Genomic DNA, 26,029 nt, shown 5'->3' on the forward strand with positions numbered 1-26,029 from the left:
ATAAAGAAGCTGATATTTCTAATCCAGAACTGCTGTTGAGTTAGCTATGCATTTGAATCTTTTATTCAGCCATCTGATCATTGGGCATTTGCTTGTCTCTATCTTTGTCACTTGGACCAAGTGCAAGCAATGCAGACTTCTTGCTGATCGTGAGCTTAACACAGCCACTCTGGAGAGCTCTCTTACTTGGCGAGTCTTTTCAGTCGAGGTTTGACTGCGCCGGATTTCCTTGAATAGACTCTCTTGTAAGTTTGGCTGTTGTATAAATTACCGTACAATCCCAAGTGGATATGGAATGAGTTATCATCTTATACTGGTGTTCTACTGTATGAAGAGGCTTCTGTTTTAACTTTTATATAGGTTTACTTTTCCACTAGCATAGGGTCAATTTTATATCTCTGCAGCACCCTTTCTCTTCCTTTTTTGCTTAATTATATAGTTGCCTAGACAACCTAGGCGCACCATGTGCACTTCATTGCCTAGGCCCTGAGGGTTTATAGGTGACCAATATATAATATCTCAACGTGCACAATCCTATGGCTATGCATATAACATTCTTTCATCTCTTGAGAAGGTCCTTCTCAATGACCAAGAGGGTAGGGAAAATAAATTAGATAATTGACACAATGTCGCTATCCTTATCTTGGAGCACTATAACATTGGGGGCACATTTAAAATCACATTTGGAGTCAAGCCTTAACATTGTCTTTGATGGCTGCAATTTCATTTTGGTGATCAGCCATTGGTGTTGGATGAAAAAATGTAAATGGGATGCTGTAGAAGGTAGGAGACAGGTTTGAAGAACTACACGAAACAAAATACTAAGGAAATTGAGAGCGGTTAAGTGGTAAGCAGGAAATTAATAATGGCTAAGTAGGTTCCATGGCAGGAGGCATGTGATCTTTTGCTTGTTGATTTAGCAATGGGATGGATGCAGGGAATAAGGGCCCTTGTTGGACGAGTGAGAGATGTGAGACCTCTCAGTGAATAGATAGTTAATGTCATAATGTGTATAACCGAAAGGGGTTTCCGTATACATGTTTCTGACTTTCTTTTGAATAAGTTCCCAACAACTGTTTCATTGTATGGTAGGGTAACTTTTGCCGAACATGATCAATGTTCACAAATAAGTGTCGTTGTTCTTCGTGTATATATTTTTGTGGAATTGGTGAATTTCAGGTGGTCACTTACTTTTGTTCCCTCAAAATGATGCAGGCGTACGGGAGGAACTTAAAGATGGTTCAGTTCAGGTGTATAGTGTGCAAGCTTTCATCCCAAAAGATCTTGCAGCACTTGTAAGTGCCGAATTTGTACAAGCAGAAGAGTTTTTTTGGTCAATATTTGACGAATGAGAATTGTTTATGGGACAACAGGTATGGCAGAATGGTTCCAGTCTTACTCATGATAAGTTTCGGTAGGTTTCAACAAGGAAACCCTTTCATGTTTCAATGCTCTTCACCTCTTTGCCCACATTGTTTGTTTTTGCATGTGTGCCTTAGCATTGTCAAATTACACGGTCCAAAATTTATCAAACTAAGTGATTTGATATAGGGATCATCTTGCACGTATGTTGCAGTTTCAAATTTTTTTGTTAAGCTTAATGCTTATGTGAAGCATCTGAACATTGCTTGAGTGGAGCCAAAGACTGCATTTGTGATTAATATATATATATATATATATATATATATATATGTATGTATATACCTATATGTATATATATAATATTTTAAAATATAACATATACAAACATGACATATATATATGTACTATATAACAAATATGTAATATCAGACGTACACATATATATTATCATACAATATGTAATATATATGTACATACATGTGTGGTATAATATTTCATGTATAATACATGTATATTATATAATATATTATTAGTGTTGATAGATTGTGGGTTTCGGGTCCGGATCCATACCCGACCCGACTTGTGGCCCGTTTTGGGCTCTACTTAAGTCATGTAACCCTAATCCTTAAGAGTTAATGATAATCTTAAGAGAGAGAGAGAGTCTGGCTGCTAGTGGGCACCAACTGCTCCTCATTCGTGGTTTTTTCTCCCTCGTGTTGAGGGTTTTCCACGTTACATCGTGATCATTGTTTCTCTTCGTCTTCTTCTTGTTCGTATTTCTACATGGTATCAGAGCCGTGAAGTTCCGACGTTTCTGGTTTGTCTTTTGCCCGTGTTGGAGGAGGATTCGCCCGGCACTGTTCATTGACTCGCCCGGCACTGTTCATCGTCTCGCCCGGCACTGTTCATCGCCCGTGCCCGACGCTCGTGCCCGAGCTTCGCCCGACGCCCCTGCCCGACGCTCGTGCCCGAGCTTCGCCCGACGCCCCTGCCCGACGCCTGAGCTTCGTCTGTCGCCCCGCCGCCGTCTCCGCCCAGCGCCGCCCTGATCAGCGCCGCTCAGGATTCCGCCGTCTCCGCCTAGCGACGACCGGCCCAGCGACGCCCTGATCAGCGTCGTTCCTGTTCAGTCGCTTCCGCCCAGCGTCGGCCTGCCCAGCGACGCTCTGTCCAGCGGCGTTCCTCTCTGTCATCCGATGCATTGCCCACCGCCGTGTCTTTTTCCGGCGGTCTGCTTCCGCCGGTGCGCCGCTCTGCCTGGTTCCGGCGGTCTGTTTCCGCCCAGCGCCGCGCCGTTCTGCTTCGTTTTTTTTTCTCCGGCGCTGCCTCTCTGTTGCTGTCTCTTCTGTCGGTGAGGTTTAGGCGTTCTCCTTTTTGTCCGTTGCCTGCTCTCTGCCTTTTTTGGTGTTGTATTGTGCTGTTGCTCCCCGCTGCCCTTGCTGCCTACTGGGCTTCACCTGTAGCTAGACTGGTCTGTGATTATGGCAGCCTCTTCCTCGTCAACCGTCAACACCAATCCCACTAAAATAGGGGCTTTTAGAACTGAGAATGTTCCCATGCAGGTCATCACTCTTCGCCTCACCAAGGATAATTATTTCTCGTGGTCGCCTGCTATGACCATGGGGATTGCTGGCCGTGGTCGCATGGCCTATATTGATGGGAGCAACCCCGAACCAGCAAGAACAAGTGATGTGTGGCATACTTGGTTTCTTGAGGATAATCAAGTGAAAACTTGGATTGTCAATTCCGTTTCCGCCGATATTCAGCCCCTTATCCTTCGGAAGAAGACTGCTAGAGACATGTGGGTGGTCCTCGAGCAAATGTATGGCCAAAAGAAGACCGCAATTCGTACTTACCAAGTAATGAAGACAGTCTATGGCATTCGACAAGGGACCTCGTCTGTTGCAGAGTACTATGGGGCTTTGAAAGCCAAGTGGGAAGAGCTTGACTATCATTCTGATATTCCTTGGCATTGTCCCCATGATCAGGCGCTCTATGTTGCTCATGAATGGGAAAACATGGTGTTCCTATTTTTAGCAGGTTTAAATGATGAGTTTGAAGGTGTTCGAAGCCAGATTTTGAATTCAGGGGAGGTGTCCAGTATTGAAGATGTGTACTCCTGTGTTGAAGCGGAAGAACAGAGAAGGCTTGTTACAAAAGAAGGGAAGAGGGAACTTGTGCCCTATAACGAGAGATCTGCTCTCGTGAGTCGTGGTCCTGGCGGCCCATCTAGGTCTCTTCGCCGGTGCACTCACTGCAAGAAGACAGGTCACACTGTGGATTATTGCTGGGATCTTCATCCAGAAAAGAAGGGGAACAGAGGGAGATCTTTGACTGGGAGAATGCCTGTGTCTGAGGTGCAAGCCCCTAGTGGAGAAAAAGTCTCCATTTCTGCTGACCAGCTTCGTGAACTAAGGGCTTATTTGGGCAGACTCGATGTCAACAAGACTGAGACCTCAGAGGGAACTACAGCTAATCATGCTCTTGCAGTTATTGGCAATCAAGGTAACTCTTCTGTGGGGGAATGGATTGTCGATAGTGGTGCTACTCATCACATGACAGGTAATCCAAAATTGTTTCATGAGTATAAGTTGTCCTCGGGAAGGGAACGTGTTTCTCTTGCAGATGGTTCCTCTACCTGTGTGGCAGGCGAAGGCACTCTGTCCTTGTTGGACAAATTTCATGTGCAGGGCGCTTTACATGTTCCCCAGTTTCCTTTAAATCTCTTATCCGTCAGTAGACTTACTAAAGAATTGAATTGTGAACTTATATTCTCTGCCGATCGTTGTGTTTTGCAGGACTTGGTGACAGGGAAGAGGATTGGGATTGGTTTAGCTTCTGATGGATTATATCGTCTTCCCATACGTGTGGCTACTGCTCTGTTGACAGCGATCCGCAAGACAGATAAGAGAAGAGAAGATTGTCTTCAGTCTTTTATGTACTGGCATGAACGTTTTGGGTATTTACCTTTTGGGATTTTGAAACATTTGTTTCCAGACTTGTGTTCCTCCTTTGATGTGTCTTCCATTTCTTGTGATGTTTGTCAGTTTGCCAAACATGTGAGGGCTTCGTACCCTCTTTCTTCTAGTTGTGCTAATGAAGCTTTTTCCCTGATTCACTCTGATGTATGGGGACCTTCGGGCATTCATACCCGTCAAGGTTTCCAGTATTTTATCACTTTCATTGATGATTTCTCTCGTGCTACATTTATATACTTGTTAAAAGACCGCAGCGAGGTTCCTCGAATCATCGAGACATTTATTCTTCTTGTGCATACCCAGTATGGTGCGAATGTTAAAACTTTCAGGTCCGATAATGCCCGTGAGTACATGTGTCGGCCTGTTGAGGAGTTTCTTAGACAACGGGGGATTGTTCACGAGACATCCTGTAGTTACACCCCCCCCTCAAAATGGGGTAGCTGAAAGGAAAAATCGTCAACTTCTTAATGTCACTAGGGCTCTTTTGTTTCAGAGAAATCTTCCTAAACACTATTGGGGTGATGCAGTTCTTACTAGTGCCTATCTTATTAACCGCATGCCCAGTCGTGTTTTGAATGGTAGGACTCCCCACTCGTTGCTTCCTGGCAGTCGTCCACCATTTCCTCTTCCTCCTCGTGTTTTTGGTTGTGTATGTTTTATCCATGATCACAGTCCAAATGTTAAGAAACTTGATCCTAGGTCTATCAAAGGTGTCTTTGTTGGATACTCCCCTACGCAAAAAAGATACAAATGTATTGATCCTATTACTGGTCGAGCTTATGTTACGAGGGATGTTACCTTCTTGGAACATGCCTCTTACTTTGGTGCGAATCCTCTTCAGGGGGGAGCAGTCTGTGGGCAGGGAAGAGTATTCTCAGAGACAGGAACTTCAGTTTATAGATTTCTTGGACTACAAGAAAGCAGAAGTGACTGTTGATGTGCCTGAGAAGGAGGAACGGGGTGACAATAGCATTGAGAAAGAAGGCCCTCAGTTGTTTGGACAGTTCTACTCTAGACGAGGTACTCAGACAGAGGTGATGACTTGTGATGCTAGATCTACTTCCAATCCCAATGCCACTCCTTCCCTGGATGAACCAAGTCCTACCAAGGAGACCGTGGAGACTCATGATGAGGTTGAAGAGAAGAATGACGATCTTCCCATTGCCCTGAGAAAGGGTGTCAGGTCATGTACTCAACACCCCATTGGTAATTTTGTTTCTTATTCCAGACTTGGGAAAGATTACAAGTGCTTTGTTTCTACTCTCTCTTTGGCTGTGATTCCCAGGACTATCGCTGAAGCTCAAAGTGACTCCAAGTGGGCTGATGCAATGAAAGAAGAAATAGATGCCCTAAGAAGAAACTTGACATGGGAAGTGGTGAAGATTCCTGAAGCCGCTCACCTAGTTGGATCCAAATGGGTGTATACCATCAAGTACAAACCCGATGGGAGTGTTGAAAGATATAAAGCTCGACTTGTGGCCAAGGGGTTTAGCCAGAAATATGGAATTGATTACTTGGAAACCTTTGCTCCTGTTGCGAAAATGAAGACTGTGAGGGTGGTTATATCCCTAGCTGTGATGAAGGAGTGGAAGATGTCTCAACTGGATGTTAAGAATGCATTCCTCAATGGTGACCTCGAAGAAGAAGTATATATGCATATGCCTCCAGGATATGAAGAACCAGAAATGTGTTGTAAGCTGAAAAAGGCATTGTATGGCCTTAAACAATCGCCCAGAGCGTGGTTTGAACGACTGAGAAGAGTGATGATACGTCATGGATACAAACAAGGAAATGGAGATCACACTCTGTTTGTGAAGAAGAAGGAGAGCAAGGTTACTCTCCTGTTCGTCTACGTAGATGACATGATTGTTACTGGAGATGATGAGGAGGAGATTATCAAGCTAAAAGGGTTACTGGCTACAGAATTCGACCTCAAAGATCTTGGCAAACTAAGGTATTTTCTTGGTATGGAGGTTGCTAGGTCTAGTACTGGTCTTGTACTAAACCAAAGGAAATATACATTAGATCTGCTGGAAGAAACTGGTAAATTGGGATGTAGACCTACTCCTACCCCTTTTGACATTGGGCACAAGTTGAGTCTTAGAGATGGAGAGCCTCTCTATGAAGAAGACAAGGGAAGATATCAACGTTTGGTTGGGAAGCTAATTTATCTTACCCTCACGAGACCTGATATCACCTTTGCGGTGAATGTTTTGAGCCAATTCATGCATGCGCCAACCGATGCACATCTGAAGGCTGTGGACAGAGTGCTATGCTACCTGAAGAAAAATCCTGGTAAGGGACTCCTGTATGTGAAACAAGAGACTGTGGAAATCGAGGGCTATTCTGATGCGGATTGGGCAGGTTGTGGTGATACCAGACGATCCACTACAGGGTACTGTGTCTACTTGGGAGGAAACCTTGTTGTATGGAGGAGCAAGAGACAGGATGTTTGCTCTAGATCCAGTGCAGAGGCAGAATATAGGGCAGTTGCTATGGGAGTGTCAGAGCTATTATGGTTGAAGATATTGTTGACTGACATTGGAATAGAGATTGAAGGACCTATGAAGATGTATTGTGATAACAAGTCTGCAATCAACTTAGCCAACAATCCTGTTCTTCACGACAGAACAAAACATGTTGAAATTGATCGTCACTTCATTCGGGAAATGATTGATGCGAAAGAGTTGATCTTACCTTACATGAAGTCTGAAGACCAAACTGCTGATGTTCTGACGAAAGCTCTTCCTTCAGCTTCATTTGAGAGGAATGTATCCAAGTTGGGCATGTTTGATATGTATGCCCAACTTGAGGGGGAGTGTTGATAGATTGTGGGTTTCGGGTCCGGATCCATACCCGACCCGCCTTGTAGCCCGTTTTGGGCTCTACTTAAGTCATGTAACCCTAATCCTTAAGAGTTAATGATAATCTTAAGAGAGAGAGAGTCTGGCTGCTAGTGGGCACCAACTCCTCCTCATTCGTGGTTTTTTCTCCCTCGTGTTGAGGGTTTTCCACGTTACATCGTGATCATTGTTTCTCTTCGTCTTCTTCTTGTTCGTATTTCTACAATTAGTATATATGTTATAGTATTATATATATATACAATAACGCGTATCATATATATTATACGTTTAACATATAATACATAATATAATATATTATATATTATCCGTATACATTATTGTTCTAGTAATATATCATTAATAGACATTACTATAATTATATACATTATGCATTATAATACGTGTATAAAGTATGTTATACGTAATAACTTCTAATGTATATATAATGTTATATGTTTATTGTATTTGATATACAATATAACATATAAATGTAGTATTTATTTCTTCTGCGATCCTCATTCATGATTTAAATTACTATGAGCTTGTTATCTATTTGATGCTTAAGGTCAATTTCATATTATGCGTGCAGGGGCTGACTATCCTTGCTTTCAACAAAGGGAAGTTCAATTCAAAGACCTTAAATGAGCGACTAAGTTTAGGTCCTACTTTTGTAATAATGAAGTTTTTTGAGAGTAAGTTTACCAGTACTGCTTGCAATTCTCTTGCGTTGTTTCGTGATGTCATTTAGGAGGCAAGGAGTAGGCCATGATTTTACATCATTTGTTTCCTTTAATCATGTAGGTGTACTGGACATTGTCATGATGTATGGGGCATATTCAACAACTCGTCGTTTAGCTGTGATGAGAATTGTTCTCCGTTTTCTTTGGTTTGGTGTTGCTTCAGCATTTGTATCGTCTCTTTATGTGTGAGTTTTTTGTGTTGCTGTTTCTTTTTTAATCTGAAAGACTTCACTTTGATGTCGCTGCACCTACTGTTTTATGTTTATTTGTCCTATGTTGAATCATGTAGTCATAGATTGTCAAATCTAAACTATGATAGTGATAACCATGCAGGAAGGGACTTCAAAATCCAAAGTTTGTTTTCTACAAGACCTACATCTTTGTTCTAATTGGATATGCAAGTGTCCAGTTGGCCATTAGCCTACTCATGCGCATTCCAGCTTGTCATAGGCTGACAAACCGATGTGATCAATGGCTTGTTATGAGATTTATCAAGTGGATGCATCAGGTTTGGTTTCTCCATTGTTCTTCCCATTGTATCTTCTGTTTATGTTTCATCTTTCTGACTGTTTCCTTTCCAACATATGCAGATAAGGCCATTGGTCAATCCTACAAAAGGTATTAATGGGCTAGAGTATTCGTGGCATGATCTTGTATCAAAACGTGAGTTTTTGCTGCCTTTGTCTAGTCATAAAATACTTTCGAGGGATTAAACTAGGAAGGTAAAATGTTCTTGTGGCCTGCATAAGCTCACATGCCTAACAACAATGGAAACAATGCATCTGTCATGCCAATGTTGAAGATTGCTGCTCTTTTCCTGAATCCTTTCCTGCAGGCCTCATGATATGATAGTTCATCACTGATGCTGTTTCTGTTGTTTTCTGCTGCTAAGCAGGCTGCAGGCCAATTTCTCTCTGATTAATTTGTTATTGTATAAGTATTTTGTTCCACATACAGGATCACTCTAAGTGCTTCTGAATTTGGCTATTTTTGAATAATTTTGAATTTGGCTATTTCTGAATAATTTTGGGAGACAGTTCACACTAAATTCATACTTTGATTTCGTTTTTCTTTTCTGTTGGTTACATTTCATGACGATTTTTTGTCAAGTATTGGAGTTTCTTGATTATTATAAACCTGAGCATTTTGTACTTTGGTATTCTTTTGCCTTTAAGAAACTTTTTGTTATTTTTTTTTTGACAATGGACTTCAATTAGATTGTGAAATTAAAGTTTATAATCATGTAACCAGGGCACAAGACTGATCAAACTTTGCTGGATAGTCGTACATTTAGAGTCTAAAAGAGTCCAATCCCGTAGTTGTCATTATCATGCACTTGATGATTTTACAAAACCCACCACATAGGATTGGTTTATCCTGGGATTCCTTTGGGGAAAGATAAGAGCTTAACCTAAACAATTTGTAGCACTTTCAATTAGTTGAGGACTCAAACATTTATGGAAAATCGTCCCTATTAAACCAACCTTTCGTATAGAAGTCCCTAGGAGAGTTGGTGAAGTTCATTTTTCTACCCAACCAACCTATGCTATTTTGCATTCACCCTCTTCTTTAGGGTAGAATTCCTTCATCTTGGTGATATACCATTTGATGTTAAGAATTTTTGTAAAAGTGATAATTTTGAGTTTTGCTTAAAAACATTTTAAAAGTGTCTTCTCACACAATGATGTGGCTTTTCTTTATTCTTAGTACCTCCTTGAGCAGAAGGATAAAATTTCAAATTTTTGTTGCCAAACAATAAAAGAGGAAAATTGAAAAGATTCTGAATATGAGCAGTAAGGAAAGGTCCTGTGAAGTGAGAAAGTCGAGACTAGGAAATGCTATTGACTCTGGTAATCAAGCATTTGCAAGGATTTAGCAGGAAGTTATCTTGGGAGAGAAGCCAAAATCCTTTGTAAGATCTTGGTAGGTAGCAAAATGAGAGTTGAGAGATTGGCTCGGGGGCTTGTGTAGTCGTTCCTCTGGGTCGGTAATCAAGAGTACCGGGTAGGCATATAGGTGATTTATGTCTATACCGCGAAGATAACGACTTATGAACCTTTGGTTCATCGAAAACCCACAAGGTGAAGTAGGTTGGATATGCTACAAAGCTACACATAACCACCAAAGCGGTGGAGCTTCGTAGTAGCCTTTGGGGTGGTGAGGTATTCCCTCAAAGGTGAAGGTCGGCCTAAAAAAAAAAAAAAAATCAAGGAAAAAAATATTTTAAGGCAAAAGCAGAATGCTAAAGAAAGAAAGAAAAAAAAGAGGAAAAAAAAAACAAAAGGTGTCTGCCAAGAGATGAAAGGCATGAAGGCTGAACTCACAGGAATTGAATGTGAAAATCTTTGGTAGATGTGCGGTCTTAGGGTCAATATCTTCTCCTATTTTTGATTACCTAAGATGCCGAGGACGATTCCTTTATGTTCATATTTTGGAAATTGAAAGGCATCCCTTCTAGAGATTTGACGACATTGACGCGAAATGAATCCTAATGCTTGTACGGTAGGTGCTATGTGTAAATGAAGGCCATCTTATTTTCACAACACGAGCACTCATGCTTATTAGTTAAATTGATGGTTTTTGAACTATTTCAAACTAAAAACTTGACATCTCTAGTCATAGGAGGAACTAACCAATCTCCTTTAGTCTTGAAATATGTTTGTCATTTCATTCCCATTCCCCTTTGGCCTTGAAAGATGTTGGCCATTCCATTACCAAACCATTAGTCCATTCATGGAATAGATGGAACTCCTCGAACCTAGTCAACTCATGTTGAGCGTGACAAATTTCATTTTCTTTGTCTCAAGAAATGCATATCATTTGGGACAAGTGATTAAGCCTGGCCCATCATTCCATCTTAAGACAAGTGATTAAGCCTGGCCCATCATTCCATCTTAACCTAGTGTCTTCAACATAACCCAGACTTAGGGTTGAGTCTGTCATGGAACACCTCTTATCTCTTTTCAAAAGGACCAATCAATTTTGTAGCCCATTTTGAACTGTGACATTTTTGAAAGGTTCTATTCATCGAAGTTGCATGGGTTTTGGGTTTTATGTCCTCGGGTCCATCATGGTTTTAGACGAGGATAATGCTTAGTTTCTCTTGTATCACGTTAGTGTCTGGTTAGTTGAATAGATCCTTTAGTCAGCTATTGCAATGTCCAGCGGTTAAGGTCATTGGTTTGATTTGTATTTTGTAGGATTCTATTTTGATTTAGTTTGATTATTTAGTTTTGTTGAGTTGGGCAATTGTTTTATGCTTTAATGGTTTCCTGCATAGTGTCATGTTTAGTTTTCACTTTCATTGTGACATGGGTTGTTTAGGTGCCTTTCTATAATGGGCATATTGAAGAAAAAAAAACGTGAGTTTACATTATGCAGTTTCGGGATTCATCTAAAATTGCTTGTTGCAGTTCTTCATGAGAATTCTTAGCTACGTGATGCATTGTCTTCCTTAAGTCTAAGAAAAAAGGAAAATTAACTATATATTTTCTGTCCTCAATTGTTCAGTGCTTCTGTTTCTTTTTCAGGTGAATGAGGCCAAAAATGTGCTGAAACTTTGCAATTTTGGTAATGCTATGTTTGCTGGGAAGAATGACACCATAGTTGTTTCTCTGTTCAGTAAGTCCTCCATTTGGTTCTATTGAAGTATAGTTGTATCTCTATTCATTAGTTGTTTTTACTGCAACTTTGAAAATCTGTTGCGTGTGCAAATTAAGGTACTTCTTTGTGTGATGTGTATGCTTCTGAATCGTGATGTGAGGGTTATTATTGACTGGTTTCTTGAAACTGCAGTTCTTGGCTTGCCGTATGACCATGCTTTGGACATATGGTCGGCTTCATATGGAGTTAAAAGGTCCATTTCATAAAAAGATGCTCAGGAAGGTATGCGATTTTTTGGCATGGAAAGTATACTTACTTTGGTCGACTGATTTTGTTTATCTTGTGATTGATATCTTTTTTTACTCTGTCTTCTATTTTTGCAATCCTTTACAGATCATCATTTTGATCAGGATCTGAATTTCCATGCCACTAAAGAAGAGCCTGTTACAAAGAAGGTGATCATCTTTTCATTATCATGTACTTCAGGTTAATTTATCTATAGCATGGTGAAAGTGCATCTTGTTTGTGGGAGTTCTTTCCTTTGTCAGCAATACCATTGAAGTTGTTGAATCTGGTGGTTTTCATAGTGTGCAATTTCCGATCACTACTATTTATTCTTGTTTTAGGTGGTAAACATGATGGATGGAAAAGTGGATGACCTGAAGCTTCTTTATCGATCATATTTAATGCAAACTTTCTATAATGGGCATATTGAAGAAAAAAAAAACGTGAGTTTACATTATGCAGTTTCTGGATTTATTAAAAATTGCTTGTTGCTGTTCTTCATGAGAATTCTTAGCTACGTGATGCATTGTCTTCGTTAAGTCTAAGAAAAAAGGAAAATTAACTATATATTTTCTGTCCTCAATTGTTCAGTGCTTCTGTTTCTTTTTCAGGTGAATGAGGCAAAAAATGTGCTGAAACTTTGCGATTTTGGTAATGCTTTGTTCGCTGGGAAGAATGAGATTACACCATAGTTGTTTCTCTGTTCAGTAAGTCCTCCATTTGGTTCTATTCAAGTATAGTTGTATCTCTATTCATTAGTTGTTTTTACTGCAACTTTGAAAATCTGTTGCGTGTGCAAATTAAGGTACTTCTTTGTGTGATGTGTATGCTTCTGAATCGTGATTTGAGGGTTATTATTGACTGGTTTCTTGAAACTGTAGTTCTTGGCTTGCCGTATGACCATGCTTTGGACATATGGTCAGTTGGCTGCTGCTTGTACGAGCTATATACAGGAAAGGTCCTCTTCCCTGGACCATCAAACAATGACATGCTTCGGCTTCATATGGAGTTAAAAGGTCCATTTCATAAAAAGATGCTCAGGAAGGTATGCGATTTTTTGGCATGGAAGGTATACTTACTTTGGACGACTGATTTTGTTTATCTTGTGATTGATATCCTTTTTTACTGTCTTCTATTTTAGGGAGCCTTTACAAATCATCATTTTGATCAGGATCTGAATTTCCATGCTACTGAAGAAGATCCAGTTACAAAGAAGGTGATCATCTTTTCATTATCATGTACTTCAAGTTAATTTATTTATAGCATGATGAAAGTACATCTTGTTTGTGTTATATATATATATATATATATATATATATATATATATATATATATATATATATATATATATATATATATATATATCATTGTTCAGTAAAGTAACAAGTGGCTGGGTAGGGCCATTATGTCCTTTATACCTGCATCTTAGTTGACTCCACAAGGACGATGCAGGGAGTTCTTTCCTTTGTCAGCAATACCATTGAAGTTGTTGAATCTGGTGGTTTTCATAGTGTGCAATTTCCGATCACTACTATTTATTCTTGTTTTAGGTGGTAAACATGATGGATGGAAAAGTGGATGACATGAAGCTTCTTTATCGATCATATTTAATGCAAACTTTCTATAATGGGCATATTGAAGAAAAAAAAAACGTGAGTTTACATTATGCAGTTTCTGGATTTATTAAAAATTGCTTGTTGCTGTTCTTCATGAGAATTCTTAGCTACGTGATGCATTGTCTTCGTTAAGTCTAAGAAAAAAGGAAAATTAACTATATATTTTCTGTCCTCAATTGTTCAGTGCTTCTGTTTCTTTTTCAGGTGAATGAGGCAAAAAATATGCTGAAACTTTGCGATTTTGGTAATGCTTTGTTCGCTGAGAAGAATGAGATTACACCATAGTTGTTTCTCTGTTCAGTAAGTCCTCCATTTGGTTCTATTCAAGTATAGTTGTATCTCTATTCATTAGTTGTTTTTACTGCAACTTTGAAAATCTGTTGCGTGTGCAAATTAAGGTACTTCTTTGTGTGATGTGTATGCTTCTGAATCGTGATGTGAGGGTTATTATTGACTGGTTTCTTGAAACTGTAGTTCTTGGCTTGCCGTATGACCATGCTTTGGACATATGGTCAGTTGGCTGCTGCTTGTACGAGCTATATACAGGAAAGGTCCTCTTCCCTGGACCATCAAACAATGACATGCTTCGGCTTCATATGGAGTTAAAAGGTCCATTTCATAAAAAGATGCTCAGGAAGGTATGCGATTTTTTGGCATGGAAGGTATACTTACTTTGGACGACTGATTTTGTTTATCTTGTGATTGATATCCTTTTTTACTGTCTTCTATTTTAGGGAGCCTTTACAAATCATCATTTTGATCAGGATCTGAATTTCCATGCTACTGAAGAAGATCTTGTTACAAAGAAGGTGATCATCTTTTCATTATCATGTACTTCAAGTTAATTTATTTATAGCATGGTGAAAGTACATCTTGTTTGTGTTATATATATATATATATATATATATATATATATATATATATATATATATATATATATATATCATTGTTCAGTAACAAGTGGCTGGGTAGGGCCATTATGTCCTTTATACCTGCATCTTAGTTGACTCCACAAGGACGATGCAGGGAGTTCTTTCCTTTGTCAGCAATACCATTGAAGTTGTTGAATCTGGTGGTTTTCATAGTGTGCAATTTCCGATCACTACTATTTATTCTTGTTTTAGGTGGTAAACATGATGGATGGAAAAGTGGATGACCTGAAGCTTCTTTATCGATCATATTTAATGCAAACTTTCTATAATGGGCATATTGAAGAAAAAAAAAACGTGAGTTTACATTATGCAGTTTCTGGATTTATTAAAAATTGCTTGTTGCTGTTCTTCATGAGAATTCTTAGCTACGTGATGCATTGTCTTCGTTAAGTCTAAGAAAAAAGGAAAATTAACTATATATTTTCTGTCCTCAATTGTTCAGTGCTTCTGTTTCTTTTTCAGGTGAATGAGGCAAAAAATATGCTGAAACTTTGCGATTTTGGTAATGCTTTGTTCGCTGAGAAGAATGAGATTACACCATAGTTGTTTCTCTGTTCAGTAAGTCCTCCATTTGGTTCTATTCAAGTATAGTTGTATCTCTATTCATTAGTTGTTTTTACTGCAACTTTGAAAATCTGTTGCGTGTGCAAATTAAGGTACTTCTTTGTGTGATGTGTATGCTTCTGAATCGTGATGTGAGGGTTATTATTGACTGGTTTCTTGAAACTGTAGTTCTTGGCTTGCCGTATGACCATGCTTTGGACATATGGTCAGTTGGCTGCTGCTTGTACGAGCTATATACAGGAAAGGTCCTCTTCCCTGGACCATCAAACAATGACATGCTTCGGCTTCATATGGAGTTAAAAGGTCCATTTCATAAAAAGATGCTCAGGAAGGTATGCGATTTTTTGGCATGGAAGGTATACTTACTTTGGACGACTGATTTTGTTTATCTTGTGATTGATATCCTTTTTTACTGTCTTCTATTTTAGGGAGCCTTTACAAATCATCATTTTGATCAGGATCTGAATTTCCATGCTACTGAAGAAGATCTTGTTACAAAGAAGGTGATCATCTTTTCATTATCATGTACTTCAAGTTAATTTATTTATAGCATGGTGAAAGTACATCTTGTTTGTGTTATATATATATATATATATATATATATATATATATATCATTGTTCAGTAACAAGTGGCTGGGTAGGGCCATTATGTCCTTTATACCTGCATCTTAGTTGACTCCACAAGGACGATGCAGGGAGTTCTTTCCTTTGTCAGCAATACCATTGAAGTTGTTGAATCTGGTGGTTTTCATAGTGTGCAATTTCCGATCACTACTATTTATTCTTGTTTTAGGTGGTAAACATGATGGATGGAAAAGTGGATGACCTGAAGCTTCTTTATCGATCATATTTAATGCAAACTTTCTATAATGGGCATATTGAAGAAAAAAAAAACGTGAGTTTACATTATGCAGTTTCTGGATTTATTAAAAATTGCTTGTTGCTGTTCTTCATGAGAATTCTTAGCTACGTGATGCATTGTCTTCGTTAAGTCTAAGAAAAAAGGAAAATTAACTATATATTTTCTGTCCTCAATTGTTCAGTGCTTCTGTTTCTTTTTCAGGTGGATGAGGCAAAAAATGTGCTGAAACTTTGTGATTTTGGTAATGCTATGTTCGCTGGGAAGAATGAGATTACACCATAGTTGTTTCTCTGTTCAGTAAGTCCTCCATTTGGTTCTATTCAAATATAGTTGTATCTCTATTCATTAGTTGTTTTTACTGCAACTTTGAAAATCTGTTGCGTGTGCAAATTAAGGTACTTCTTTGTGTGATGTGTATGCTTCTGAATCGTGATGTGAGGGTTATTATTGACTAGTTTCTTGAAACTGCCGTTCTTGGCTTGCCGTATGACCATGCTTTGGACATATGGTCAGTTGGCTGCTGCTTGTACGAGCTCTATACTGGAAAGGTCTTCTTCCCTGGACCATCAAACAATGACATGCTTCGGCTTCATATGGAGTTAAAAGGTCCATTTCATAAAAAGATGCTCAGGAAGGTATGCGATTTTTTGGCATGGAAAGTATACTTACTTTGGACGACTGATTTTGATTATCTTGTGATTGATATCCTTTTTTACCTTGTCTTCTATTTTAGGGAGCCTTTACAGATCATCATTTTGATCAGGATCTGAATTTCCATGCCACTGAAGAAGATCCTGTTACAAAGAAGGTGATCATCTTTTCATTATCATGTACTTCAGGTTAATTTATCTATAGCATGGTGAAAGTACTTCTTGTTTGTGTTATATATATATATATATATATCATTGTTCAGTAACAAGTGGCTGGGTAGGGCCATTATATCCTTTATACCTGCATCTTAATTGACTCCACATGGACGATGCAGGGAGTTCTTTCCCTGGTCAGTAATCTGGAGAAGTGCAGAACTTACTAGTTTCCTGTACTTCTGATTTGAAGCACATGATGGCCCCTCAACCAGAGATTTGAGGTGCTTCGGAGAGGAGGACTCAACTGGAGATCACCATCTTGCTGTGCGCAAGATCTGAGCCTGTGGAGAAGTGCTGAATACCAACGATTGTATTGGCCTTCTTCCTTGGTGAGTGCTGGACTAGCTCCAGCAAGGTACATCCGAACCCCCCTATTGTTGCGTGGGAGGGTGCATTCTATTTCCAGCCAACCTTCGTGTTTGCAGTTGTAGGGAATCCTCTAAAGCTCGTTTAGCCGAGGACACATTCCCAACCTTTTGGACTTACCTAGGGCGAAGGGTGTGGATTGCTCGTTCTAGGGATTCCATGAATGGTTTGGCATGGATGAATTATTGTTGAGTGAGGGAGAGTTCAAAATTGTATCGAGAATGCTTGTAAAGCCTCACATCCCACTCTTGATTGTAGTAGGTTGAAAATTTGGGAGGGACATTCCACTTGTATTTCGGTCCTAAGGGATATATTCAGTCGGGGTTGTGTCCGACTTGGGATCGAATTTTGTATTCCATATTCTTTTAACCTCCTTCGGGCGTGTTAGTCCCCAATAGATCTTGGGAAGCGACTGCATCTTGGTGAGATTTCAGCAGCTACAAGGGCAGGGCGCATCAGTCACTTCTGTCAGAAATAAGTCAGTGCCATAATTCTCATTAAAATATGTTCAGCTAACAGAAAATATGTTGAAATGCAGTACATATGGATGTGTGGATCTGGATGGCATGTGGCTATGAATTTAGACTGGATCCAGTTAGATCAAAGTCAATGGCATCTGCTTAACACTGGCACTTCTGATTGACATTAAAGAACTGTATAAAAGAAATAATGCTGATAGGGTCTACTTTTTATCTCGAAAATCTAAATGCTGCTTTCTATTTTGCATCTCATGTTTGATACAACAAAACGGATCTCATTTTTTTTTTCTTCCTGAGAACAGTAGGAAAGCTGACCTTTCTCAACTCTGATTTCTTCCTGTATGAAGTTAAAAAATCAAGAGCATTTATGACAAAGGAATAAACAGTATGATACCTATAGCCTGCTTATCAAGGATTCATGTCGTCTCATTAAAATTCATCCAGATTGTCTAGCCACTTATTGATGTTCTGGGATGGTGGTCAATGTCTAATTCTGGTTGCATTGTGTATCTTATTGTTCAACATGTAATTGTGTGCATTTAAGCAAATTCCAAGAAGGATTATCTTTTTTTCTTCGTACTTGCAAGACTGATTTGTGATATTTTGCGTTCTGACCTGAGCTCAATCACTAACTTGTATTATTATGTGTTATTGAAATTTATTTAGTTTCTTAAACTTTCAACTTTCAAGCCTCTTAAGTGCTTATATGTCTGTCATTCACTGTTTAATAATGAGAAATTCACTGCATGTATTCAATAATTATTATGATGTTATATGAAGGTTTTGTGTACACATATGTACATTTTATAGTATATATGCATGTTAGCTAATTTGTATCTATAGGTATACCATTGTTTTTCTTTGTTGATTCCTTTTTCTGTACTGTTTCTTTATTTTTTGCTTTTTCTGTTTTCCATGTCAGCCATTAAATGGTGTCTGGAGCTATTAATTGGCTAGCCGCACAGCTTGAAGTCCTGTGGTTGGGACTAGCTCAACAATTATGTCACATGTGTGCAGGGTCTGAGTGTGTCGATGGGGGTATGTGTGTGTGTGTGTATATTGTAGAAACACGCAGCGGAAGAAGAGAAGAAAAAACAAACACAGGATTTACGTGGAAAACCTCGAAACGAGGTGAAAAACCACGGGGAAGCTCTAACCTAGGGGCAAAACCGCAACCCTAGGAGAGAGAAACTTAATTCACTTAATTAACAAATACAATAAGTGATTCGAATAAAAGAGGGAGGAAGAGAGACCCGCCTAGGGAACCGAGCCCATCCTCGGTTCCCGTGCCCATGGGTATCGGGTCCATATCCGGACCCGGTTCCCTATTACAAGGTATTCTAACACTCCCCCTCAAGCTTAGCATACATGTCAAACATGCCAAGCTTGCTAACATTCTTTTCAAATTGAGATGTACATAAGGCTTTGGTTAGAGCATCTGCAATTTGATCTTCAGACTTCATATAAGGAAGGATCAACTCCTTTGAATCTATGCGCTCCCGTATGAAGTGGCGATCTATCTCCACATGTTTGGTTCTGTCATGCAGGACGGGATTATTTGCCAGGTTAATCGCAAACTTATTGTCACAATACATTTTCATCTTCTCTTCAATTTCAATTCCAATATCTGTTAGAAGAATCTTTAGCCATAACATCTCTGTAACCCCCATAGCAACAGCCTTGTATTCAGCCTCAGCACTGGATCTAGAACAGACCTCCTGCCTTTTGCTCCTCCATACCACCAGGTTTCCCCCTAGAAAGATGTAGTACCCTGTGGTAGACCTTCTGGTATCCGTGCAACCAGCCCAATCGGTGTCAGAGTATCCTTCAATATTTAGCTTGTCCTGCCATGTATACAGTAACCCCTGGGTTATTATTCAGGTATCCCAACACTCTTTCTGCACTCTTCCAATGACAATCAGTAGGAGCATGCATAAACTGACTCAACACATTTACAGCATAAGTAATATCAGGGCGAGTAAGAGTAAGATAAATAAGCTTACCAACCAGCCTCTGATACCGTCCTTTTCTTTGCTCATCCAGGATGTTACCAGTTTTGATACTTATCTTTGTACCTGACTCCATTAGAGTTAGAGAGGGCCTGCATCCCAGTTTACCTGTCTCTTTCAGGAGGTCCAGAGTGTACTTCCTTTGACTCATAACAAGCCCTGTCTCTGATCGAACAATCTCTATTCCCAGAAAGTATCTTAATTTTCCCAGATCTTTAAGGTCAAATTCAGCAGTTAACCTCTCCTTCATCTTCCTTTTCTCTTCTTCATCATCTCCTGTGACAATCATATCATCAACATACACAAGAAGAATGCTCACCAGGCCACTTCTCTACTTAATGAACATGGTATGATCACCATTTCCTTGTTTGTACCCATTTGTCTTCAGTACCACCCTCGGTCTTTCAAACCATGCTCTAGGGGACTGCTTCAGGCCGTACATAGCCTTCTTGAGATGACAACATTTTTCACTTTGAGCAAATCCGGGGGGCATGCTCATATAGACCTTCTCCTCTAGATGGCCGTTCAAGAAGGCGTTCTTGACATCAAGCTGGTCTATGCCCCACTTCTTTTGCACTGCAAGTGCCAAGATGACCCTCACAGTCTTCAGTTTTGCAACAACAGCAAATGTTTCAAGATAGTCAATTCCGTATTTTTGGCTGAACCCCTTTGCAACCAGACGAGCTTTATACTGTTCCACAGTGCCATTAGGTTTATACTTCACACTAAACACCCACTTGGAACCAACTAAGTGAGTCCCCTTGGGAATATCGACCACTTCTCAAGTGTTGTTCTTTGCCAAGGCAACCATCTCCTCTGTCATAGCCTGTAGCCATTTTGTAGCCATTTAGGATCCTATCTAGCATCTTCCACACACTTGGGAATCACAGACATAGACAGAGTGGTAATAAAGCATTTGTATTCTTTACTGAGTTTTGAATATGAGACAAATCTTTGAATAGGGTGAGAAGTACATGACCTGGTCCTCTTGCGTAGGGCTATGGGAAGCTCTTCATTCATTGGACTTGGTTCATTCGGGGAACTCACAGGATTGGGATTGGTCACATCAACAGTCTCAACCACATCTTTCTCCTTTCTGGTGTAAACCTGCCCAAACAAATGATCACGGGATGTGGGTTGATCATCCACAGGGCCCCCTTCTACATGACTGTCTTTATCATCTCTGACTGTATCTTCCACACTGTGACTAAGTTTGTAGTCCAAGAAGTCAGTAAACTGAATAAGCTGATTTTGAGAATACTCTTCGACACTGTCCCCTATACACTCCCCCTAAAGAGGATTCACAAGGAAATACGCCTCATGTTCATGAAAGGTAAACATCCCGGGAGACATAGATTTTGGAGGTAGTAGGATCAAGACATTTATATCCCTTCTGAGTGGAGGAATACCTCAAGAAAACAGCTTTGACAGACCGAGGGTCAAGTTTCTTGATGGTGGGACTATGGTTATGAACAAAGCAAACACACCCGAACACCCGAGGAGTAAGAGGCCAGGGGTTATGAGTGGGACTAAGCACAGAGTAAGGAGTACGGCCATTCAACACGCGAGTGGGCATACGGTTGATGAGGTGGGCACTAGTGAGGAGAGCATCACCCCAGTAGCACTTAGGAACATGCCTGTGGAACATAATAGCTCGGGTGACATCTAATAAATGACGATTTTTACGTTCGGCCACGCCATTTTGAGGAGGAGTATAACTACAGGACGTCTCATGAACAATACCCTTGCCCCGTAGGAAGTCCTCCAGGGATTGAGAGACATACTCTCTGGCATTATCAGTACGAAAAATCTGAACAAAGGACTGAAATTGATTTTCGACAAAGGCAACAAAATTTTTGACAACGACAGGAACTTCACTGCGTACTTTCAACAAGTACACAAACGTACAACGGGAGTAGTCATAAAGTAATGGAAACCACGACAAGTGGGTACTCCCGAAGGACCCCAAACATCAGAGTGAACCAAAGCAAAAGGACGAGTGGTTTTATTGATAGACACAGGGTACGAAGCCCTAACATTAGCAAACTGACACACTTCACATGTGAAGGAGTCTATGGAAACAGAAGTAAACAACCTAAGAAACAACTTCTTAATCAACTGGAATGGGAGATGTCCAAGGCGCTCGTGCATCTACTTGGTTTTGTTATCATCAGTTCAAATTTCCCAATACTCACTCACGCACACACACACACACAGAAAGGTACGTTTTTGATGAATTATAATATTTTGCCTTATATTACTTTTGGCACACCAAATATTGTGTTTCTACACCTTATTGATTTTATTTTAGTAAACCAACTAATCCTGATTAGTCATGACTAGTGTTTTTTAGCCCCTTGACTGACTGTGTCTGACTCACGAATTTTGACATCTTAGTTTTTAATAACTTCAACAAAATGTGGTCATACTTTGTTACACTGATTCTGGTTGTGAGTGCATCTTCAAGGATACATCAAGACTTTAATTATCTTCTTAACACAGTTTTTTGTATTTATGTTTCTTTGCTGTCTTACATTTACTTGGTCTCTATTAGGTTAATCTGTTGTTTGCAATCAACGTTGCTGAAGAAGGCCTTGATATTCAAACATGCTGTCTCATTATCTGCTTTGACTTGCCATCAACAGTGGCCAGCTATATACAATCCAAAGGTCGTGCTCACATGTAGGAGTCTGAATACCTTCTTCTAGTAGATAGGTAAATCTCCATTTGTTTTCTTCCTGTGGGATCCAAGTGTTCTTACATGGAACTCAGAATAAATGGTATTCTGAATGGTCTGAGACAAATACAAATAAATGTTCTAGTAGTGGACTATTCTTGTAATTTGTTATTTTACCCCAATTCTCATTTAACGTGAGAATAGGGCATACTAATGGAATACGTTTTTCAGTTTTCTCTCTCCCTTTCTCAACCTCTTCTCTTCTCCCATCTCACTTCATGTAACATGGTATCAGAGCCCATCCCTTCTTGGGACTGACACCTATTTCTATTTCTCTCCATCTCATCCTGCCCATCATCTGCGTCTGTTCTTACTGTGGGTTTTGTGGATACAACTGTTGGGTCATGCATATTGGGCTCAATCTAGGGTTTTCTCAACAAAAGATTAAAACCCTAGATCGGTGCCTTGTTAAAGTGGACGTGGTTGCAGGCTTCATGCTGGATGGATGTAAAAATATATTAGTCGAGCAGCGTGGTTCAGAGTTCAAGTCAAACGTTGCAGGTGTCTTCTTCCATGTCGCTGGTTACTCTGTGCTAAAGTCTGGCGTCTCTCTTGCCTTTCAACATTTGGTCAAATATATAGTGGCTCCCTGCTACGCGTGGAACAACAGTAAGTGTTAGAAACATCTGATCATGTCTGTGGAATGTGTGATCGGCCCTCAAGTAGTGGCTTGACGTGGATGTTAAGTCTGATATATGCAGGCTTCATGCTGGATGGATGTAAAAATATATTAGTCGAGCAGCGTGGTTCAGAGTTCAAGTCAAACGCAGGTGTCTTCTTCCATGTCGCTGGTTACTCTGTGCTAAAGTCTGGCGTCTCTCTTGCCTTTCAACATTTGGTCAAATATATAGTGGCTCCCTGCTACGCGTGGAACAACAGTAAGTGTTAGAAACATCTGATCATGTCTGTGGAATGTGTGATCGGCCCTCAAGTAGTGGCTTGACGTGGATGTTAAGTCTGATATATGGTACCAACCAGTCATGATTTACATGTGCAGTTAAATGGAGCAATAGTTGTTGTTTCCTGTCTACCGTGAATCAGCCTTCCATGTTATGAAGTGATATTTTATTTTTCCAGCAGAAGAGTTCTTTATTATCTGCTGCAGCATATTTGTTATGACCAGTTTCTTGTCTGCCGTGAATCAGCCCTCTACATTATGAAGTATATTTTTATTACAGCAGAAAGTTCTTTATTATCTGTTACTGCATAATGGTTTACTGCTGCATATTCCAACCAGTTGGCATAGTTCTGTTTGTTTTGTGTTTAACGATGGACCTTGGACAGCAGTCTAATATGACAGACAGCCCTAAGGTTGAGTCTCATAATGAATACAAAATTATTACTGTGAAATTAGGAAATTAGATGGTCACAACTATGAAATTTGGTCATGTATGTTCATGGTGTCTGTAGTAGGACATCAGAAAGACCATATCATTGAAGAAGATGAACCGAGTGTTAAAACAAGAAAATATACCACATGGAAAGAAGATAACAGTATTGTTATGTCCTGGATTATGAACAGTGTGCAATCTGATATTGCTCCGACACTTGCTTACACGACTGCGAAACACGTGGACATTCTTGAGACAGAGTTATTCTCATGACAAGAATGTGTCAAAAATTTTACAAGTTGAGGAGTTACTCAAACTGCAGCAAGGAGACTTAGGATTATCTCAATATTTTGCTTCAGTTAAAGCAGTGTATGAACGATTGAAAGCTCTTCGACCTCCATGTCAGGCGTGTTACAAAACTCATTTTGAGCAGATGATGGTGGCAAAGTTTTTGGCTGGTCTGTCCCCTAAATATGAGGTAGCTAAAGTTCAGATGCTTACTGGTGCAGAAATTCCAGATCTTGCTGATGCATATAATAAACTCTGTAGATTGGTTGTATCTCTCTCTCAGCCCCAGAGTGAGTCTCCTGCTACTACCTTAGCAGTGTCTAGAGGATGTGGACATGCTACAAGGGGAAGAGGCTCAGGTCATGGTGTAGGGGGCAGAGGGAGATTTCAGTGTACATATTGTGGCAAATTAGGACATTTAGAAGATAGATGTTGGGACAAACATGATCGTCCAACTCTTAGTTTCCATGGAAGAGGATTCAGTACCTCAGGTGGCAGAGGGAGATTCACTTCTCAGATTCCTGTAGGGTCTGCCCGAGCTGCTACACCACTTGAAGAGACTCCTTCTTTGACGACTCCTGATAGCTCCATGGTGACTATGAGCAAGGTAGAGTATGATCAGCTTATGGCTCAGCGATCTCTCCCTACCTCGACGTCTGCTACTGCATCCTCGGTTGTGGTGGATTCTTCTTTCTCTGTTGATAGTACTTCCCATGAACCAGGTACTGTGTGGATTATTGATTCTGGGGCTTCGAAACATTTCTCCAGTTAGCCTCACTCATTTACCTTATTGCATCATTTTGCACAACCTCAGTATGTTAGACTTACCAATGGGAAACTTTCTCCTATTATGGGAGTTGGAGATGTGAAACTCTCTAGTTCTATATCTCTTTCCAATGTTTTATATGCTCCAGAAGTTCCTCCTAACATTATGTCTGTTACTCAGTTGACAAAGGATTTGCAATGCAGAGCTATATTTGATCCTGGTTCATGTATTTTTCAAGATTTGCAAAATGGGAAGACGATTGGTGGCGGCCATGAGCACAGGGGAGTTTACCTTCTGTCGGGACCCGTGGAGGGTGTGGCATCTATGGCTCTTTCTAAGCCTACCCCATATCAGTGGCATCTCTGATTAGGCCATCCTTCATTATCCAAGCTCTGTGGTGTCCTCCCAAATATTTCTGTGTCTGAGTCATTTTAGTATGAGGCCTGTCAATTAGGCAAACACACTAGAAGTAGTTTTCCTTCCAATATTAGTCTGTCGAGTCATGCAGTTTTTTATCTCATTCATGTTGATGTTTGGGGGCCTAGCTGGGTTGTAAGTCGGGCCAAATCTCATATCTTGGAGAAGCAAGAAGCAGAATGTTATTTCTAGGTCTAGTGCGGAGTCAGAATATCGAGCTATGGGTCAAACAGCGGCTGAAATGACATGATCTAGATCCTTACTTGAGAGTCTTACTTGAGAGTCTTGGTATTTCTACTCTTATACCTATGAAGATGTTTTGTGATAACAGGGCTGCCACCTACATTGCCAATAATCTTGACAGATTCAATAAGGAGATAATGTGTGGCTCACTTTCATTTTTTGGCTAGATCCTTGGCCGTCTTATGAGCACACAGACCTGATGATTCAATCTATCAGTCTGGAATCCAACACCACCAAGAAGCTGGTCTTCTCCATCCGATGTGGCCAGAATGGTATGATCAAATCTGGTATTGCTCTAAACCAGCTGAGCAGGAAATGGGGAGCCAATGATTTTTTGCATTTCATCACCCCTTTGTCTGTGAATCATGAGAGGAAGCTTATTTTTGTTTGTGCGCCAAAGAAGTGGAGAAATCAAATGAGCAGAACCATAGCACAATATAACGGTGGTAGTGGTGATTCTAATTAACGTTTTTGCAACATAGCCGTGACTTTCCGATTCAATCCAGCTAGTGATACGATACATCTCAAGGTGGATACTAACTCTGTTTTGGTTTCGGACTGTTCCCCTCCTGCAGGTGGTTAACCCTTCCTGTTTCTAAGGGTAGCAGATGATTTTGTTTCTGGTTTGTATATCTCTTTCTTGGCTCTGCACTTTCTATTTTTGGTTCATTAAAGGGTTCAGGGTCCCTTAGCCCCCAGCAGATTGCATCAGAAGTAGCACCAAACTTTTGCATGTTAATT

The 26,029-nt window shown here is 40.0% G+C and overlaps 1 protein-coding gene across 32 annotated transcripts; it reads left to right on the forward strand.

Moving 5' to 3' along the window:
• Positions 1–8,310: 8,310 nt before the first annotated feature.
• LOC116262076 (serine/threonine-protein kinase prp4-like) lies at positions 8,311–24,726 on the forward strand. 32 transcript variants are annotated; one of them, XM_050080246.1, is made up of 11 exons: positions 8,311–8,431; positions 8,514–8,586; positions 11,454–11,544; positions 15,092–15,255; positions 15,352–15,426; positions 15,718–15,819; positions 15,988–16,083; positions 16,300–16,421; positions 16,520–16,594; positions 16,772–17,496; positions 22,061–22,347. In XM_050080246.1, the coding sequence occupies exons 2-7, from the start codon at positions 8,569–8,571 to the stop codon at positions 16,066–16,068; spliced, it is 531 nt and encodes a 176-aa protein (XP_049936203.1). In that variant the 5' UTR covers positions 8,311–8,431; positions 8,514–8,568; the 3' UTR covers positions 16,069–16,083; positions 16,300–16,421; positions 16,520–16,594; positions 16,772–17,496; positions 22,061–22,347. The 32 variants fall into 32 exon arrangements, with proteins under 32 accessions (XP_049936203.1, XP_049936211.1, XP_049936216.1 ...); XM_050080254.1 differs by lacking the exons at positions 15,092–15,255; positions 15,352–15,426; positions 15,718–15,819; ... (1 more) ...; positions 16,300–16,421; positions 22,061–22,347 and adding exons at positions 12,693–12,856; positions 12,953–13,027; positions 13,362–13,463; positions 13,632–13,727; positions 13,902–14,065 and having other exon boundaries at positions 16,772–17,744; XM_050080259.1 differs by lacking the exons at positions 15,352–15,426; positions 15,718–15,819; positions 15,988–16,083; positions 16,300–16,421; positions 22,061–22,347 and adding exons at positions 12,693–12,856; positions 12,953–13,027; positions 13,362–13,463; positions 13,632–13,727 and having other exon boundaries at positions 16,772–17,744.
• Positions 24,727–26,029: the final 1,303 nt, after the last annotated feature.

The sequence above is a fragment of the Nymphaea colorata genome, chromosome 10 (genome assembly GCF_008831285.2).
Source record: "Nymphaea colorata isolate Beijing-Zhang1983 chromosome 10, ASM883128v2, whole genome shotgun sequence".
NCBI lineage: Eukaryota > Viridiplantae > Streptophyta > Magnoliopsida > Nymphaeales > Nymphaeaceae > Nymphaea > Nymphaea colorata.